The 16,340-nt window shown below is 59.1% G+C and overlaps 3 protein-coding genes across 3 annotated transcripts; 1 reads left to right on the top strand and 2 right to left on the bottom strand.

Annotated features, from left to right (window-relative positions):
* Positions 1 to 55: 55 nt before the first annotated feature.
* Positions 56 to 1,634, bottom strand: LOC125928982 (protein PET100 homolog, mitochondrial). Its single transcript, XM_049639836.1, has 4 exons — positions 1,532 to 1,634; positions 711 to 797; positions 511 to 543; positions 56 to 186 (listed from the first exon to the last, which is right to left on the bottom strand). The coding sequence occupies exons 1-4, from the start codon at positions 1,556 to 1,558 to the stop codon at positions 103 to 105; spliced, it is 231 nt and encodes a 76-aa protein (XP_049495793.1). The 5' UTR covers positions 1,559 to 1,634; the 3' UTR covers positions 56 to 102.
* Positions 1,635 to 1,826: 192 nt separating this feature from the next.
* Positions 1,827 to 15,550, top strand: XAB2 (XPA binding protein 2). The gene is made up of 19 exons (XM_049639831.1): positions 1,827 to 1,922; positions 7,408 to 7,556; positions 7,853 to 7,976; positions 8,213 to 8,410; positions 9,841 to 9,975; positions 10,069 to 10,233; positions 11,079 to 11,223; positions 11,501 to 11,652; positions 11,735 to 11,854; positions 12,009 to 12,140; positions 12,236 to 12,367; positions 12,465 to 12,578; positions 13,497 to 13,659; positions 13,757 to 13,947; positions 14,093 to 14,215; positions 14,305 to 14,476; positions 14,730 to 14,859; positions 15,215 to 15,324; positions 15,418 to 15,550. The coding sequence occupies exons 1-19, from the start codon at positions 1,872 to 1,874 to the stop codon at positions 15,477 to 15,479; spliced, it is 2,568 nt and encodes an 855-aa protein (XP_049495788.1). The 5' UTR covers positions 1,827 to 1,871; the 3' UTR covers positions 15,480 to 15,550.
* Positions 5,049 to 5,489, bottom strand: LOC125928983 (ATP synthase F(0) complex subunit C2, mitochondrial-like). The gene has a single exon (XM_049639837.1). The coding sequence runs from the start codon at positions 5,472 to 5,474 to the stop codon at positions 5,049 to 5,051; it is 426 nt and encodes a 141-aa protein (XP_049495794.1). The 5' UTR covers positions 5,475 to 5,489.
* Positions 15,551 to 16,340: the final 790 nt, after the last annotated feature.

Below are 16,340 nucleotides of genomic sequence, written 5' to 3' on the forward strand. Positions count from 1 at the left end.
ACGTCCTGGGCCCTACTTGGCCCCTAAAAGCAGACAATAAAACACTTCCACGAGAAACAAGGAACGGCGTGTGTGTTATTTCGTGGGTGGAGGGGCTAGGACTCAGGAGCTCTGCTGGGCGGCACGAAGGAGTTTCTCCTCCCGCTGCTTCCGTATCCTCTCTTTGAATTCTTCTAGCTCTCGGCGCTGGGGGTGGAACGGGAAGGAAGGGTGAAGAGGGCACACACCTCAGGGGCCTGGACCCTGATCCCACCACCCAGCCTGCCCCCTACTCCCCTAGGCCACAGCTTCGGAGTTCATCATCTACACTGGAAGCCCTGTGCCAACTACAACCAGGGTCTAAGTGGGATCGGTTTCATCCAGGAAGAGGGCACTAAGGAAACCATACGCCCCTCTGCTCTCAATTCTCCTTCTTCATGACTGGGGGTAAAATTTTCACTCAAACCCATTATGGTCACAGGGACCCAGGCACCCCCATCCCTTCAGGAGGCAGAAGAGTATGGTACTTACCTGGTCCTCCTTCTCAGGTGGCCACAGCTCCCTCTGTGGGGACAAAGTAACAGCTGGAAGCAGGAGCCAGGAGCTTCCGGAGACCCCCCACCCAGGGCAGGGTCGGTTCGTAGAAGGCAAACATGGCTCCCCAGCAGGTTGGTGCCCCACGCTCTCCCCACCCCCTGGAATGGGCCGTGAATATTCTCCTCCATGCCCACCTTGCGCTGTATGACATAATCCTCAAACCACTCGGCCTGATTGGCAATCCAGAACATAGCCACAGGGAAGGTGAGGTAGAGTGTCATCTAGAAGGGCAGGGGGTAAATGAACAGAGCCAGGGATTAAACCCCTTCCGCAGTGTGCACAGGCTGCTCAGAGCCTGGAGGACCATCCTCCCGCAGAGCCAGGAGTGCCTCCTCGGGACCCCCAAGGACCCCAGAACTCCCACCAAGGGTACAGAAGCCTCACACCTAAAAGCCTAGGCCCCTATTAATAATAATAATAATAATAATAATAATAATTTAAGGGACCTCAAAGCCCCCTCTGAGTCTGGGAGACTCCTTCTCAGAGAAAGACACATACACGCACACGCACCCGACTCAGAATACAAAAGCTCGTACTACAATCAAAAGCATCTGCCCGAGGCCTCATTACCCACCCGTTCGTCGGATCTCTGAAACACCTCCAAACCCAGGAGGCCTCACTATTTACATTTGATCTATTTCTCTAAACATAGGCGTCTCCCTATCAGAAACACACATGCCACCCAGAGCCCCATGAGCTTCCCAAGTGTCTGGAGCCTTCCTTCATGGAACCTCTTCCTCAGATCACTCCTCTCAGAGGTCCTTCCTCCCACCAACCCTCCCAGAGCCCCCTAACCCGGCGCCCCCTCCTCTAGGCTTCCGACCCTAAAGACCCCTCTCAAAACTCAGAAGCTGTCTCCTCAGATTTCCCTCTCTCTTGGAATCCCCGCTTTTTAGAGCCTCCTCGTCAGATCCGGGAAGAACCCAGCCACCCATCCGCTCCAAAGATCACTGACCCGAAACACCTCCAGCTTCACCCCCATCTCGCTTCTCCTAGGCTACAAAGCCGCTTCCGCCCAAGGTCAACCCTCCAGCAAGACAGCAGCTCATTGGGCGTTCGCGGGCTCCACTACTGAAGCTGATTGGTCGAGGAGTTTTCAAGATGACGTCATCTTCGGGAGCTTCTTCTTCTCTGCTTCCGGTCCCTGGAGCCGTCCACGCGAAAGTCAACAAACGTCGTCCGCTCGATCGGAAAAGGTTCAACCAATAGGAAATTGGTCTGGCCCTGGAGGGCGGGCCTTAAGCGGGAGACGTCATTATAACGCGACTTCTGCCCGTGTCTGGAGAGCCAGGAAAATGGTGGTGATGGCGCGTCTTTCCCGGCCGGAGCGGCCGGACCTTGTTTTCGTGAGTCCGCGGCGGGGCCGGGGGTGGCCCGCGTGGGAGAACCTGGAATTAGATACTTCAGGGGTTCGGGGCCTGGCCGCCTGGGGTGTCTGGGCCAAAGCTCTGTCCGCCCGAGGGCAGGACCTACGGACCAGGGTGGCCAGGAGTAAAAGTCTGGCAGTGGAGTCCAAGTGGTCTGAGTTAAGAGTTGCAGTCGAGGTTCAGGGCCTGGCGACCGGACCTTTGGTGGAAATAGGAGCGCGCGGGAGTGGGGGAGGGGAATCGCATGGCGAAATCTTGTAGAAGTCCGGAGTCTGGAGTTAAGGCATAGCGATCGGGCCGGGGTTCTGGTTTCTGTGGTAAAGTCTTGGTGCTCGGAGTAACGGCCTAGGTCAAGTCCTGAGCGTTGTAGTTTGTGGAACGAAGGTTTGTTGTCTGGATTAGGAGAACTGTGGAGTCAACTGTGGTCAGGCAGTGGCCATTGGGATTCTGAAGAGTCCCAAGACTTGGTATCTGGAGCACAGACATACGACCTTTCATTGCACTTTGTAGCTACTGTGGGGTTTTTTCTTCTTTTCTTTCTTTCTTAAACACAAATTGAAGGTTTGTGGCAACACTACATGAAGTAAGTGTGTTGGCACCATTTTCCGACAGCATTTGCTCACTTCATGTCTCTGTGTCACGTTTTGGTAATCTCACAGTATTTCATACTTTTTCATGACTTTTGGGGCGTCAAGAGCCACACCCATGTAAAACTGGGAAGTTAATAATTGTGTGTGTTGGGATGGCTTCATAGGCTATTCCTTGGGCCACCCTACTCCCTGAGACATAACCACTTTGAAATTACTAAGCTTACAGTGGCCTCTAAGTGTTTAAGTGAATGGAAGAGTCATCCGTCTCACCTGAAATCAGAAGCTAGAAATGATTAAGCTTAATGAGGAAGGCACGTTGCAAGCTGAGAGGGGCTGAAAGCTAGGCCTTTGGCACCAATAGCCAAATTGTGAATGCAAACGGAAAGTTCTTGGAGAAGATTAGAAGTGACGGACACATGAATGATAAAAAAAAAAAAAAAAAGCAAAACAGCCCTTTGCTGTTACAAAGAAAGTTTCAGTGGTCTAGATAGAAGATCACACCAGCCACAGCATCCCCTTAAGCCAAAGTCTCATTCAGCCAAAGCCTAACCCTTCGGTTCTGCGAAGGCTGAGAGAAGTAAGGAAGCTGAAGAACACAACTTGGAAGCTAACAGAGGTTGGCTCTTGAGGTTTTTGGAAAGAAGCCGTCTCCATAACAAAAGTGCAAATGAAGGAGCGAGTGCTTATGTAGCCATTTGTGGCAAGTCGATCGCAAGATCTCATTAAGATAGTTAATGAAGTGACGGTACAGACCGAACAGACTTTTAATAGAAATGGGAAAGCCTTCTGTTGGGAGAAGAGACCTTCTAGGACTTTCATTGCTGGAGAGGAGGAGTCACTGCCTGGCTTTAGCATTTCAAAGCACAGGCTGACTCTGTTGTCCGGCTAATGCAGCTGGTGGCTTGAAGTGGAAGCCAGTGCTCCTTTACCATTCTGAAAAGCCTAGGGCCCTTAAGAATTAAGCTAAATCTTAGGGGCGCCTGGGTGGCTCAGTTGGTTAGGCGACCAACTTCGGCTCAGGTCATGATCTCACAGTTCGTGAGTTCGAGCCCCGCATCGGGCTCTGTGCTGACAACTCAGAGCCTGGAGCCTGCTTCGGATTCTGTGTCTGCCCCTCCCCTGCTCATGCTCTGTGTGTCTCTCTCAATAATAAATAAATTTTTAAAAAACATAAAAAAAATATGTTTCATTAAAAAAAATTTTTTTAACGTTTATTTTTTTTTTTTAAATTTTTTTTCAACGTTTTTTATTTATTTTTGGGACAGAGAGAGACAGAGCATGAACGGGGGAGGGGCAGAGAGAGAGGGAGACACAGAATCGGAAACAGGCTCCAGGCTCCGAGCCATCAGCCCAGAGCCTGACGCGGGGCTCGAACTCACGGACCGCGAGATCGTGACCTGGCTGAAGTCGGACGCTTAACTGACTGCGCCACCCAGGCGCCCCTAACGTTTATTTATTTTTGAGAGAGACACAGAATGTGAGTGGGTTAGGGGCAGAGAGAGAGGGAGACACAGAATCCGAAGCAGGTTCCAGGCTCTGAGCTGTCAGCACAGAGCCCGATGTGGGGCTTGAACTCACAAGCTATGAGATCATGACCTGAGCCGAAGTTGGACGCTCAACCGACTGAGCCACCCAGGCACTCCAAGAAATACGTTTCATAAGGTTACAGTTCTAGATAGTAATTACTCTGATAGATCTGGGAAAAGCAAATTAAAAACCTCCTGGAAAAGATTCACCACTCTAAATGCCATTAAGAACATTCTGATTCATGAGAAGAGGTAAGGATAACAGCATTAACAAGATCTTGGAAGAAGTTGATTCCAACTCTCCTGTATGACTTTGAGGGGTTCAAGACTTCACTGGAGGAAGTAGCTACAGATGTGGTGGAAACATGGAAACAGCAAGAGAACCAGAATTAGAAGTGGAATCTGAAAATAGGACCGAATTGCTGCAATCTCATTATAAAATGAGGATGAGGAGTTGCTTTTTTTTTTTCTTAATGTTTATTTATTTTTGAGAGACAGAGAAAAACAGTGTGTGAGCAGGGGAGGGGCAGAGAGAGAGGGAGATGCAGAATCCAAAACAGGCTCCAGGCTCTGAGCTGTTAGCACAGAGCCCAACGCGAGGCTTGAACTCACAGACTGCGAGATCATGACGCGAGGCTTGAACTCACAGACTGCGAGATCATGACCTGAGCCGAAGTCAGACGCCCAACGGACTGAGCCACCCAGGCATCCCAGCCAGGAGTTGCTTCTTATGGATGAGCAAAAAAAAGGGGTTTCTCAAGATGGAATCTACTGGTTATGATGCTGTGAAGATTGTTGAAATGGCAACAGAGCTTCTAGAATGTGACATAAACTATTTTGTTCTTGTTAGTACAGTATTTATTTGTCTTTCCTCTGTCAAACCCTGAGCCAACCACTTTCCCCAGGCTGCCTGGGGAAGTATAGGAAAAGGCACACACAGGGCAGACGAAACACAGGAGAAAAACTTATGGGAGGTGGAGATGGCTCCTTCACATGGCAATGAAGATACAAAAGGCCGCCATCAGGCAGAAGAGCCTCGTGGCTTCTGGGAGGGCAAAGCCCAGAATGGTGGAGGAGAAGAGCTGTTGCTTCAGAGAGGGCTTCCTGGCATAACCAGTGATGAGGCTCCCAGACACAGTCCCGATTCCAGCCCCAGAGCCAGCCACCCCAACTGTGGCAGCCCTAGTCCCAATGAACTTGGCTGCTCTGTCGATGTCCCTTGAAGCAACACTGGTTTGGAAACTGCGGCTAGGAATAAGTGAGATTAGGGGACGTGGGGCTGCCCAGCTGCTGGGGCTCTCATCTGTCAGTGTCTCTGGGGGTTTTAATGCCACTGCAGACAGTGATCGGCTCAACAGCTGACAGGTGCTCCTGACCAAGGAGGGGGCGGAGACGAACTTTGCACAGGCGGACATTTTCAGAGGATGAGGGGCTGTGGCCAGAGAGCTGCTCCCAGTGCGGAGAAGACAGAGAGGGAATATGACACACACTTAGTTGACAAAGCAGCAGCAGGGTTGGAGAGGATTCCAATTTGGAAAGAAGGCCTGCTGTAGGTAAAATGCTGTCAAACTGATGGGGCACCTGGGTGGCTCCGTTGGGCGCCCGACCTCGGCTCAGGTCGTGATCTCGCAGTTCAGTTCTGAGTTCGAGCCCCGCGTCGGGCTCTGTGCTGACAGCTCGGAGCCTGGAGCCTGCTTCGGATTCTGTGTCTCCCTCTCCCTCTGCCCCTCCCCCGCTTGTGCTCTGTCTCTCTCACTCTCAGAAATAAACATAAAAACAATTTTTTTCAAGTGCTGTCAAAAACCGAGTCACATACTACAGAGAAGTTGTTCGTGGCGGCAGGATTCAGTTGATGTGGCAGGCTTTATTTTGTTTTAGGAAATTGCCACAGCCACCCCAACCTTCAGCAGCCACCACCCTGATCAGTCAGCAGCCATCACCCTTGAGGCAAGACCCTCCACCAGCAAAAAAGATTACAACTCATTGAAACCTCAAGTAGTGGTTAGCACTTTTTTTGCAAGGAAGTGTCTTTTAATCAAGTTATAACACTTTTTAGACATAACGCCAATGCAAATTTAATAGACTGCAGTGTAAACATAACTTTTACGTGTCGGGAAACCGGAAAATTCATTTGACTTGCTGTATGGTGATGTTTATTGTGGTGGCCTGGGGCTGAACCAGCAGTGTGCGTGAGGTGTGTCTATAGAGGCCTAGCATCTTCGCAGGTGTTTGGTGTTTCGTACTGGGGAGGCTTGGGGTTTGGTCCATACCTCTCCTTCTGATGTAAAGGTCTAGCTTCTGTTGACTTGGAAAATAAAACTGCCAGTGATTTTATCAGCAGAGTGGGTTTATTTAGGAACGGCAGAGGAATTTTAATTCAGGATATGCAAGCTATGGCAAAACCGAAGGCAAGTCTGGAGAACAAAGGAGAGGAGCATCACTTTATTTTATTTTAAAACTTGTTTGTTTATTTTGAGAGAGCACGTGCCGAAGGGGCAAAGTGAGGAAAAGAATCCCAAGCAGGCTCTTTGCTGTCAGCACGGAGCCTGATGCAGCATTCCAGCTTACAAACCGTGAGATCATGACCTGAGCCGAAGTTGGACGCTTAACGGAGCCACCTGGGTGCCCAAGTAACGTCGCTTTGTAGAGAAAAAGGAGTAAACTAGGAGGGGCCGGTTTGAAGGAAAATCTGTTAGGTGAAAGTGATAGTTCAGGGTGGTGATGGCTTCTCATTGGCTGAGTTGTGGCAGTTTCTCATTGGCTGGGCTGCTGCCGGGCAAGGAGAAAATCTTGCTGGGGTAGTAAAGTAAGCTTCTTTCTGTTGGGAACGCAAGGTGCCCTTCTTCCTGCCGGGGGGGGGGGGGGGGGGGGGGGTCTGCAATTGACAAAGAGATGGTAGGCATGGGAGTGCCCCCTTCAGGGCTTCCTGATTTCATGTCAAATAAGGTTTCCGTGTTCACTTTCTGAGTTCTGGGACAGCTGAGTAGTTCTGGATAGTGGGAGCCTGAGATGCTGAAGGCCTGGTGTTTAGGAAGAGGCATGTTGTGCGGAGTTAAATCTTGGCGTCCAGGTCCAGAGAGACCTGGCAGTGGACGGGCAGTCTGAGAAATCTGGTGACCTGGGCCAGAGAGTAGGTGGCTTGACTGGGAGGGCCAAAAGAGTGGTGTCTGGATGACAGTCTCAAGTCTGGCCCGGAACCCTGTGGTTGAGGAGTCTGGTGACCCGGGTCAGACTGTGGGCAGTAAGATTTCGAGGAGTGAAATCCAAACCTGAGTCCTGGTATGTGGCTGTCTGGTGCCCTGGCTCTGAGCTCAGGTCTCTCTTTTCCCCGTTCCCTGGCTCCCACAGGAGGAAGAGGACCTCCCCTATGAGGAGGAAATCATGCGGAACCAGTTCTCCGTCAAATGCTGGCTCCGCTACATTGAGTTCAAGCAGGGTGCCCCGAAGCCGAGGCTCAATCAGCTGTACGAGCGGGCCCTGAAGCTGCTGCCCTGCAGGTGGGAACGGTCCCAGCCGCCCTGCCCGGCCCCCACCCCACCCCACCCCACCTAATCTTGCCGTAACGGAACTGGCCAGTAGGTCCCAGGTGATGGCTGTCATTCGGGCACTAAGTGTACGTCCCCTGACGGCTCAGCACACCTTCCCTGGTGTCCTGGCCCGTGCCCCCCAGTGCTGAGACTTGCCGTCCTTCCCCAGGCCCCTTTGCCCTGCAGTCACTTCCCGGCGCAGGGCAGAGGGTTCCGGGGGTGTGTGAGGCTGACCGGTCGTTGTCTGCCCCTCCCGCGTTCCCCAGCTACAAACTCTGGTACCGATACCTGAAGGCGCGCCGGGCACAGGTGAAGCATCGCTGCGTGACCGACCCGGCCTACGAAGATGTCAACAACTGCCACGAGAGGGCCTTTGTGTTCATGCACAAGGTGGGAGCGTGGGGGGGGGGGGCAGAGGCCGGGCGAGGGCCGAGGGGGAGGTGCAAGTGGACGGGGACCGGGGGATTGGAGTCCTGTCGCCTCGGTGTGCCTGAGGTTGAGCTAGATTAGCCCTAGAGGACAGGGTCCCGGGTCTTGCTGCATTTTTGGCCATAGGACACGTGCCGTCTCTGTGGTCGAGCCGTGGCGCCAGCGGTTCAGACCCTGCCCGTCCCCCACGCCTCCAGATGCCACGGCTGTGGCTAGACTATTGCCAGTTCCTGATGGACCAGGGCCGAATCACACACACCCGCCGCACTTTCGACCGCGCTCTCCGGGCACTGCCCATCACGCAGCACTCTCGCATCTGGCCCCTGTACCTGCGCTTCCTGCGCTCACACCCACTACCTGAGACGGCCGTGCGGGGCTACCGGCGCTTCCTCAAGGTACGCCTGTGGGGGTGGCGGGACCGAGCGGCCGCTTCACGAGGTTCCCAGCTCCGGCTTACTGGGACACTAGCCCCTCGAGGCGTGTCACCCGACAGACGGGAAGCGGGGAAAGGCTCTCGTTGGCGATTTGTTTTCCCTCCAAATAATTTGCCAGCACCTGCTGCATGTCTCGTATTGAGACAAGTGCCGGGACAGCGTGTGACAAAGACAGCCCCTGCCTGCACAGAGCTTTTGATCTAACTGGATAGACAGGTGCCCACGAGCTGACCACGTCTCCTGGTCACATCTTTAAAAATTGTTTTTTTCACGTTTATTTCTGAGACAATGCGAGAGACAGAGCACAAGCAGCAGAGGGGCAGACAGAGGGGGACACGGGACCCAAAGCGGGCTCCAGGCTCCGAGCTGTGAGCCCAGAGCCCGACGCGAGGCTCGAACTCACGAACTGAACCATGAGATCATGACCTGAGTGGAAGTCGGATGCTCAACTGACTGAGCCACCCAAGCATCCCCCCCTTCTGCTGCTTTATTATTTTTAATTTTTTTTAAATGTTTTTATTTATTTTTGAGACAGAGACACAGCATGAGCAGGGGAGGGGCAAAGAGAGAGGGAGACACAGAGTCTGAAGCAGGCTCCAGGCTCCGACGTGGGGCTCAAACTCACAAATTGCAAGATCATGACCTAGGCTGAAGTTGGATGCTCAACCGACTGAGCCACCCAGGCGCCCAAAATTTCTTTTAATGGTTTTTTATTTATTTTTGAGACAGAGACAGAGTGTGAGCAGGGGAGGGGCAGAGGGGGAGCCACAGAATCCGAAGCAGGCTCCAGGCTCTGAGCTGTCAGCACAGAGCCCGATGTGGGGCTCGAACTCACAGACTCTGAGCCAAAGTCGGACGCTCAACCGACTGAGCCACTCAGGCGCCCCTCCTGGTCACATCTTTTAAACCAGTAAAACCACAACCGTGGGAGGGCAGGGAGCGGGAGACGAACGGCTGTGGGAATGTTTCCAGGCGGAAACAGAATGGGGGGGGTTGCCGCCCCCTCACGCTTCTAACAGCTGTTGTACGTTGTGAAACTCGGCACGGCGCTGTCTGGCTGGGGGACTTGGGGTAAAGGCCGGGCCCGGACCGTGCCGGCTGTGCCTTTGTTGTCTAAGCCAGACCGATCAGGGCTGGGGCTGCACCAGAGGGGCCCAGACCGGATTGGCGGGGCCTCAGCTGGACCGCCGGTCAAGGCTGCCCCCGTGGGGCTGAGGCCGGACTGGTGGGGCCCGGGTGGGACACGTGTGGCTAAGGCTGGGTCGGCAGGGCTGGCGCCGGGTCAGGGCAGCGGTGCGTGGCTGACCCGGAGCTGCCGAGTGGGAGCGGGGGGGGACGGCGGGGTGGCTCTGCGGCCCCGCTGACTGCTGGTGGGGCCGCCCGCTGCCCAGCTGAGCCCCGAGAGTGCAGAGGAGTACATCGAGTACCTCAAGTCCAGTGACCGGCTGGATGAAGCTGCGCAGCGCCTGGCCACCGTGGTGAACGACGAGCGCTTTGTGTCCAAGGCTGGCAAGTCCAACTACCAGGTGGGCCTGTGGGGGGGTGGGGTTGGCAGGAAGGCTTGCCCTCCCCCCGCCCCATGGGGCACAGGGCTGAGACTCCTCCTCCTGGGTCCGCAGCTGTGGCACGAGCTCTGTGACCTCATCTCCCAGAACCCAGACAAGGTGCAGTCACTCAATGTGGACGCCATCATCCGCGGGGGCCTCACCCGCTTCACCGACCAGCTGGGCAAGCTCTGGTGCTCGCTGGCTGACTACTACATCCGCAGCGGCCACTTCGAGAAGGTGCGCAGGCACGGGAGGCGACGAGGGGAGAGGGGGCGGGTGCCACGCGGGGGCCTGACACAGCGGTCGCTCCCGAGGTGTCCGTGTTCTCGTCAGGGTCCACGTTAGCTTGCTTGTCAGGCAGTGGAGTAGGGGGTTGCGTGGGGCGGACGGGTCCCCAGAGTTGCTGGCTGGGGTCGTCGGGACCTCGTGGAAGAGGAGGCGAGTGGAGCCGGAGCAGAGAAGGGGCTGCTGATGGGCTACGGGAGGGAGCGCCCTGCGGGCTGAGGGGTTGGCCGTGCCCTGCTGAGGGGCGCCGCCGGCCAGGCGTGAGCAGGACGGAGGCAGGACCGGCTGCACGCTTCACAGAAGCCCTTCAGGCCACCACAGGCTGAGGCTGGCAGCAGGGGACCGGTCAGGAGGCGGGCGGAGCCACCGGCCGGGGGGGGCGGACAGTGGAGCATGACTGGCCAGGAACAGGGGTAGAGGGATGGGGCCCAAGCTTAGGGGCGGGAGTGACCGGGAGAACATGAGCTTCAGAAGTGGGGTGGGGCCCTCCATGGCCAAGTCCGGGGTCCCCGCAGTGGGGACCGGTGGGGGCGTCGGGGTCGGTCACCTCTCGAGTCTTAACTGGGCGTCGGCCGCCTCACACGTGTCTCCCTCAAGCTTCATAGTCACTCTGCACAGGGACCGTCACCGTTTACTGGGGAGGAGCTGGGGGCCTGCACTCTGGGAGGCAGGGGGAGGCTGTGGCTCTGCTGGGTGTTGGTGCTCCGGGCAGTGCAGCCAGGTCCCCTGCGTCCACGCGGGCAGGCCCTCGCGTCCCCCCAGACAGCACTTTCCTTTTACCCCGCCCGTGCCCACAGGCTCGAGACGTGTACGAGGAGGCCATCCGGACTGTGATGACCGTGCGCGACTTCACCCAGGTGTTCGACAGCTACGCGCAGTTTGAGGAGAGCATGATCGCAGCCAAGATGGAGACGGCCTCAGAACTGGGGCGGGAGGAGGAAGGTGAGGCAGGCCTGGGCCGGTGAGGGGAGAGGGCTGGGCCGGCCGGCAGGGCTCTGAGAGCCCCAAGGGACAGTGACGGGGGAGGTGCGTCTGCACGACAGAGGGAGGCGGGTGTGGGTGGAACTTTGGTGAGTAGCCGGGACTAGCGCTGCATCTCTGGCCGGAGTGGCCAGTGGAGTGAGTCCGCCAGGCCCCGGACCGTCGGCGGCGGGCCCTGGTGGTGCAGAGGTGGGGGCGGGGCCGCTGTGCTGAGGCCCCGCCCCCATCTCGAGCGCAGATGACGTGGACCTGGAGCTGCGCCTGGCCCGCTTCGAGCAGCTCATCGGCCGGCGGCCCCTGCTCCTCAACAGTGTCTTGCTGCGCCAGAACCCACACCACGTGCACGAGTGGCACAAGCGCGTGGCCCTGCACCAGGGCCGCCCCCGGGAGGTGTGTGACGGCCCCGCCCCACCCCCCTTCCCCTGCCTGCCGGGCCCCCACCGTCCGGCCTGACTCCGTCCTTCCCACCCAGATCATCAACACGTACACGGAGGCCGTGCAGACGGTGGACCCTTTCAAGGCTACAGGCAAGCCCCACACACTGTGGGTTGCGTTTGCCAAGTTTTACGAGGACAACGGGCAGCTGGACGACGTGAGTGCCCTGCGTGTGTGGGTTTGCGCGTGTGTGAGTAGAGGCGTGTGCTTGGCCAGAGGACCCAGGAGGCACAGACACTCTCGCGGGGGCGCGGGGGGGGGGGGGGGGCAGAGGGGCGGGGGCCCCCCCTGTCCTCTGCCCCCCCCTGCAGGCCCGCATCATCCTGGAGAAGGCCACCAAGGTGAGCTTCAAGCAGGTGGACGACCTGGCCAGCGTGTGGTGTGAGTGTGGCGAGCTGGAGCTCCGGCACGAGAACTACGACCAGGCTTTGCGGCTGCTGCGGGTAAACGCGAGCCCACGTTAGGGCGGGGGCATGGTGTGCTGTGTGGCCGTGTCCGGCTGTCCCCAAGCCCCCGCCCTGCTGCCTGCTCCCTCCAGAAGGCCACCGCGCTGCCTGCCCGCCGGGCCGAGTACTTCGACAGCTCGGAGCCCGTGCAGAACCGCGTGTACAAGTCCCTGAAGGTGTGGTCGATGCTCGCCGACCTGGAGGAGAGCCTGGGCACCTTCCAGGTGAGTCGGGGGGGCCGAGGGCCCGTGGCGGCGTGGAGCCGGGGGCAGGGCCGCGGTCTCTGCCCCGGACGTGCCCCGACCTGCTGCTGCCCCGCAGTCCACCAAGGCCGTCTACGACCGCATCCTGGATCTGCGTATCGCCACGCCCCAGATTGTCATCAACTACGCCATGTTCTTGGAGGAGCACAAGTACTTTGAGGAGAGCTTCAAGGTGAGGGGGGCTGATCTGGAGGTCCCGGACAGCGGGGTCTCCTGTCCCGGGGCCCCGGCCGCTGTGTCCGTGTGCTCCGGTGGCCCTAACAAGGTGTTGCAGAGCAGGGAACTCAGACAGCAGAGACGTACCGTCCTCGTCCTGGGGGCTGGAAATCTCAGACTGTGGTGCTGGCAGGGCTGGTCTCTCCCAAGGCCTCTGTCCTTGGCTAGTGGGCGGCTGTCTTCCCACCAGTGTGTGTATGTGTCTTAATCCCACAGGGACTCCGGTCATCTCGGATTAGGGCCCACTGTAACGACTCCCCTTCATTTCCTCTTTAAAGGCCTCGTTTCTAAATCCAGTTACATTCTGAGGTCCTGGGGTTGTGGCTTCAACGGGAATTTGGGGGACACAGTTCACCTCTTAACAGGCACCGAGTCTTGTTTCTGGGCTGCGGGTGTGTGCAGGCTGTCCCTGCTCTGCTCGTGTGACAGCTTGTAGGTACGTGAGGTCCTGCACGTGCACGTGTTGGGAGGCCCTGCCTCTCTGTTGAGAGGTTTCGGTTCTAGGCGGAGACCGCACGTATCCAGATGACATACACGTGTGCCACCTCCCGCCTGAGTGACACCGGCCCTGCCCCTGGCCTGGGCATGGGAACCTCTTCCCAGGGCCATGGGCTCCAGTGTCCGCAGAACTGAGGACCCCCCCCCCCGACTCCCCCACCCATAAGGTTACCTACCGGTGACTTGGTAGGTCCTAGTCCTGGTCCGTTGAGGGTGGCGTACAGGCCCCCTTGACCGCACCGTGATCGTGGGGCAGGGTGGACGGGGAAGGGGCCGCCATGACCAGCCCGAGGGAGACGTGGGGACTCTCCTGGCAGGCTGGACGCCACGTGTTCCTGCCCTGGGTTCCCACACACGACACCCTCTCTCGGGGCAGGCGTACGAGCGTGGCATCTCGCTGTTCAAGTGGCCCAACGTGTCTGACATCTGGAGCACCTACCTGACCAAATTCATTGCCCGCTACGGGGGCCGCAAGCTGGAGCGGGCGCGGGACCTCTTCGAACAGGCGCTGGACGGCTGCCCTCCCAAATATGCGAAGAGTGAGGCGGCCGGGCCGGGCGGGGGGGGGGGGGTTGTCTGGGGCCGGGCCCCCGCCCCCGGCCCCCCCCCCCCCCCCCCCCCCGCCTCGTCTCTCAGCACTGTACCTGCTGTACGCCCAGCTGGAGGAAGAGTGGGGCCTGGCCCGGCACGCCATGGCAGTGTACGAGCGCGCCACCCGGGCCGTGGAGCCCGCCCAGCAGTACGACATGTTCAATATCTACATCAAGCGTGCGGCCGAGATCTACGGGGTCACCCACACCCGCGGCATCTACCAAAAGGCCATCGAGGTGCCCTGTGGGGCGGGGCGGGGAACGGGGGTGGCCAGAGGCTCTGAGCGTGCCCCCACGCATGGGACCTCCGGGAGCCTTCCGGAGGGCCCGGGGTACGGGGAGCCCGCTCATGCCCTGCCCCCTCCTTGCCACCGCCACCCAGGTGCTGTCGGACGAACACGCCCGGGAGATGTGCCTGCGGTTCGCGGACATGGAGTGCAAGCTCGGCGAGATCGACCGGGCACGGGCCATCTACAGCTTCTGCTCCCAGATCTGTGACCCCCGGGTAGGGCGTGGGCCCGGGCGGGCAGACGGGCAGTGACGGAGGCTGCAGCCGAGCCAGCCGCTCACGCCCGTGCGCCCCACCCCGCGCAGACCACCGGGGCTTTCTGGCAGACGTGGAAGGACTTCGAGGTCCGGCACGGCAACGAGGACACCATCCGGGAGATGCTGCGGATCCGCCGCAGCGTGCAGGCCACGTACAACACTCAGGTCAACTTCATGGCCTCGCAGATGCTCAAGGTGTCGGGCAGCGCCACGGGCACCGGTGAGCAGCTGTGGGCACCCGCCGTAAGGGCCCGGCCCCTGCTCTCTGCCCGCCCTTGACCTCCTGGTCTGAGAGCGTTGAGCGTCCACCTCCCCACCCCCTGCCGAGCCTGGGAACTCCTCGAGGGCTGGGTCCTCGGACGGACGGGGGTGGGGTGCCTGGTAAGGAGCAGAGCAGCCTGTGGGCTGTGGCGGGGGCCGGCGCAGGTGTGGCCTGGGCTGACTGGTGTGTGACCCCCACGCTCCCCCACCAGTGTCCGACCTCGCCCCCGGGCAGAGCGGCATGGACGACATGAAGCTGCTAGAGCAGCGGGCAGAGCAGCTGGCGGCCGAGGCGGAGCGGGACCAGCCCCCGCGGGCCCAGAGCAAGATCCTGTTTGTGAGGTGCGGGGGCAGGGGTGGCGGGGAGGCCGAGCGGCACGCATCCCCCTCCCTCCCCCCTGCCTGCTCCCTCCCTCCCTCCCTCACCCCTGCCTGCCCCGTCCCTCCTTCCCTCTGTCCTTCCCTCCCTCCTTCCCTCCCTCACCCGCCTGCCCTGTCCCTCCTTCCCTCCCTCACCCGCCTGCCCTGTCCCTCCTTCCCTCCCTCACCCGCCTGCCCTGTCCCTCCCTCCCTCCCCCCTGCCTGCCCCCTCCCTCCCTCCCCCCTCCCTGCCTCCCTCCCCCCTGCCTGCCCCCTCCCTCCCTCCCTCCCTCCCTCATCCCTGCCTGCCCCCTCCTTCACCCCTGCCCCCCCCCAGGAGTGACGCATCCCGGGAGGAGCTGGCCGAGCTGGCCCAGCAAGCCAACCCGGAGGAGATCGAGCTAGGGGGGGACGAGGACGAGGACGAGATGGATCTGGAACCCAACGGTAGGGGGCCAGCCAGGTGGGCAGGGTGTTTTCACGGAGGCGTGGGTGGGGCCCCCCCCTCCTGGAATGACTGTGGCCTCCTTCCTTTCCCAGAGGTGCGGTTGGAGCAGCAGAGGGTGCCGGCTGCCGTGTTCGGGAGCCTGAAGGAGGACTGACCCCAGCCCTGCACCCCTCCTCCCCCCTCCCGCACCCCTCCTCCCCCAATAGAATCTATGTTTGTACACGCGGTCTGAGCCTCTTTCCTGCCCACCCTTCCCGCTGCCCAGGTGCCTATGGGGACTGCCGGCTGGGTAGTGCCCTGGCCTTGGGCCTGGCACCCCCCCCCCCCCCCCCCCCCCCTTGGCTGGTGCGGGAGGTGGGGGAGCTGGGCTTCCAGCCAGGGCACATGCCCCACCCTCCCGCTGCAGAGCCAGTTCTCAGAGGCCCGTCTCTGCCGCCTGAGGCCTCCTTGAGGGCCTTCCCGGCCCATTCCCACATTAGCGGGTAGAGATACACAGCCTTCCCTCTCCAGATTGTTTCATTCTGGGCCAGGGCACTGACCTCCTCTCAGAAGACTGGTCTGAGAGCCTGTCAAGGTACTTCTCACCCTGGATAGCAGCCAGGAGCCAGACCTCAGCCCTGGGCCAGGGCCAGGGCGTGGTCCTTAGGCCTAAGCTCTGGGAAGCCATTAGTGGGCTCTGGACTATTAAGGGATTTTAGGCATCAAGAGACATAATCAGATTTGTGCTCTGAACAGGCCATGTGGGCTGTGGGGGATTGGTTGGTGGCGGGAGGTGACCGGTGGGGGGGGGGGGGGGGGCCCGGGTTGGTGGCCTGGACTGGGGGCCAGTTATGGGGATGGAGAGAGGCTAGCGAGACAGAAGCGGCCATTAGGTGAACTGTGCAGTGTCGGGTGGGGTTGGGGAAGCCGGTCCTGTGTCTGGGCCACACAGACGAGCAGCTCAGGCGGGCTCGAGCTTATGGCCTAGGGCCTACATCCGAGCCATCCCCAGCGATGCCAAGGGCACACCTGGACC

This window comes from Panthera uncia, chromosome A2 (assembly GCF_023721935.1).
Source record: "Panthera uncia isolate 11264 chromosome A2, Puncia_PCG_1.0, whole genome shotgun sequence".
Taxonomy (NCBI): domain Eukaryota; kingdom Metazoa; phylum Chordata; class Mammalia; order Carnivora; family Felidae; genus Panthera; species Panthera uncia.

Bases quoted from the DNA above. Each gene is read 5' to 3' on its own strand.
- LOC125928983 (XM_049639837.1), bottom strand. From the start codon at position 5,474: ATGTCCGCCTGTGCAAAGTTCGTCTCCGCCCCCTCCTTGGTCAGGAGC.
- LOC125928982 (XM_049639836.1), bottom strand. From the start codon at position 1,558: ATGGGGGTGAAGCTGGAGGTGTTTCGG. The intron at 798-1,531 runs GTCAGTGATCTT...CTGCCCTTCTAG, and splicing joins TGAAGCTGGAGGTGTTTCGG to ATGACACTCTACCTCACCTT. The intron at 544-710 runs GTGGGCATGGAG...TTGTCCCCACAG, and splicing joins ATTATGTCATACAGCGCAAG to AGGGAGCTGTGGCCACCTGA.
- XAB2 (XM_049639831.1), top strand. From the start codon at position 1,872: ATGGTGGTGATGGCGCGTCTTTCCCGGCCGGAGCGGCCGGACCTTGTT. The intron at 14,477-14,729 runs GTGAGCAGCTGT...CTCCCCCACCAG, and splicing joins GGGCAGCGCCACGGGCACCG to TGTCCGACCTCGCCCCCGGG. The intron at 15,325-15,417 runs GTAGGGGGCCAG...TTCCTTTCCCAG, and splicing joins GATGGATCTGGAACCCAACG to AGGTGCGGTTGGAGCAGCAG.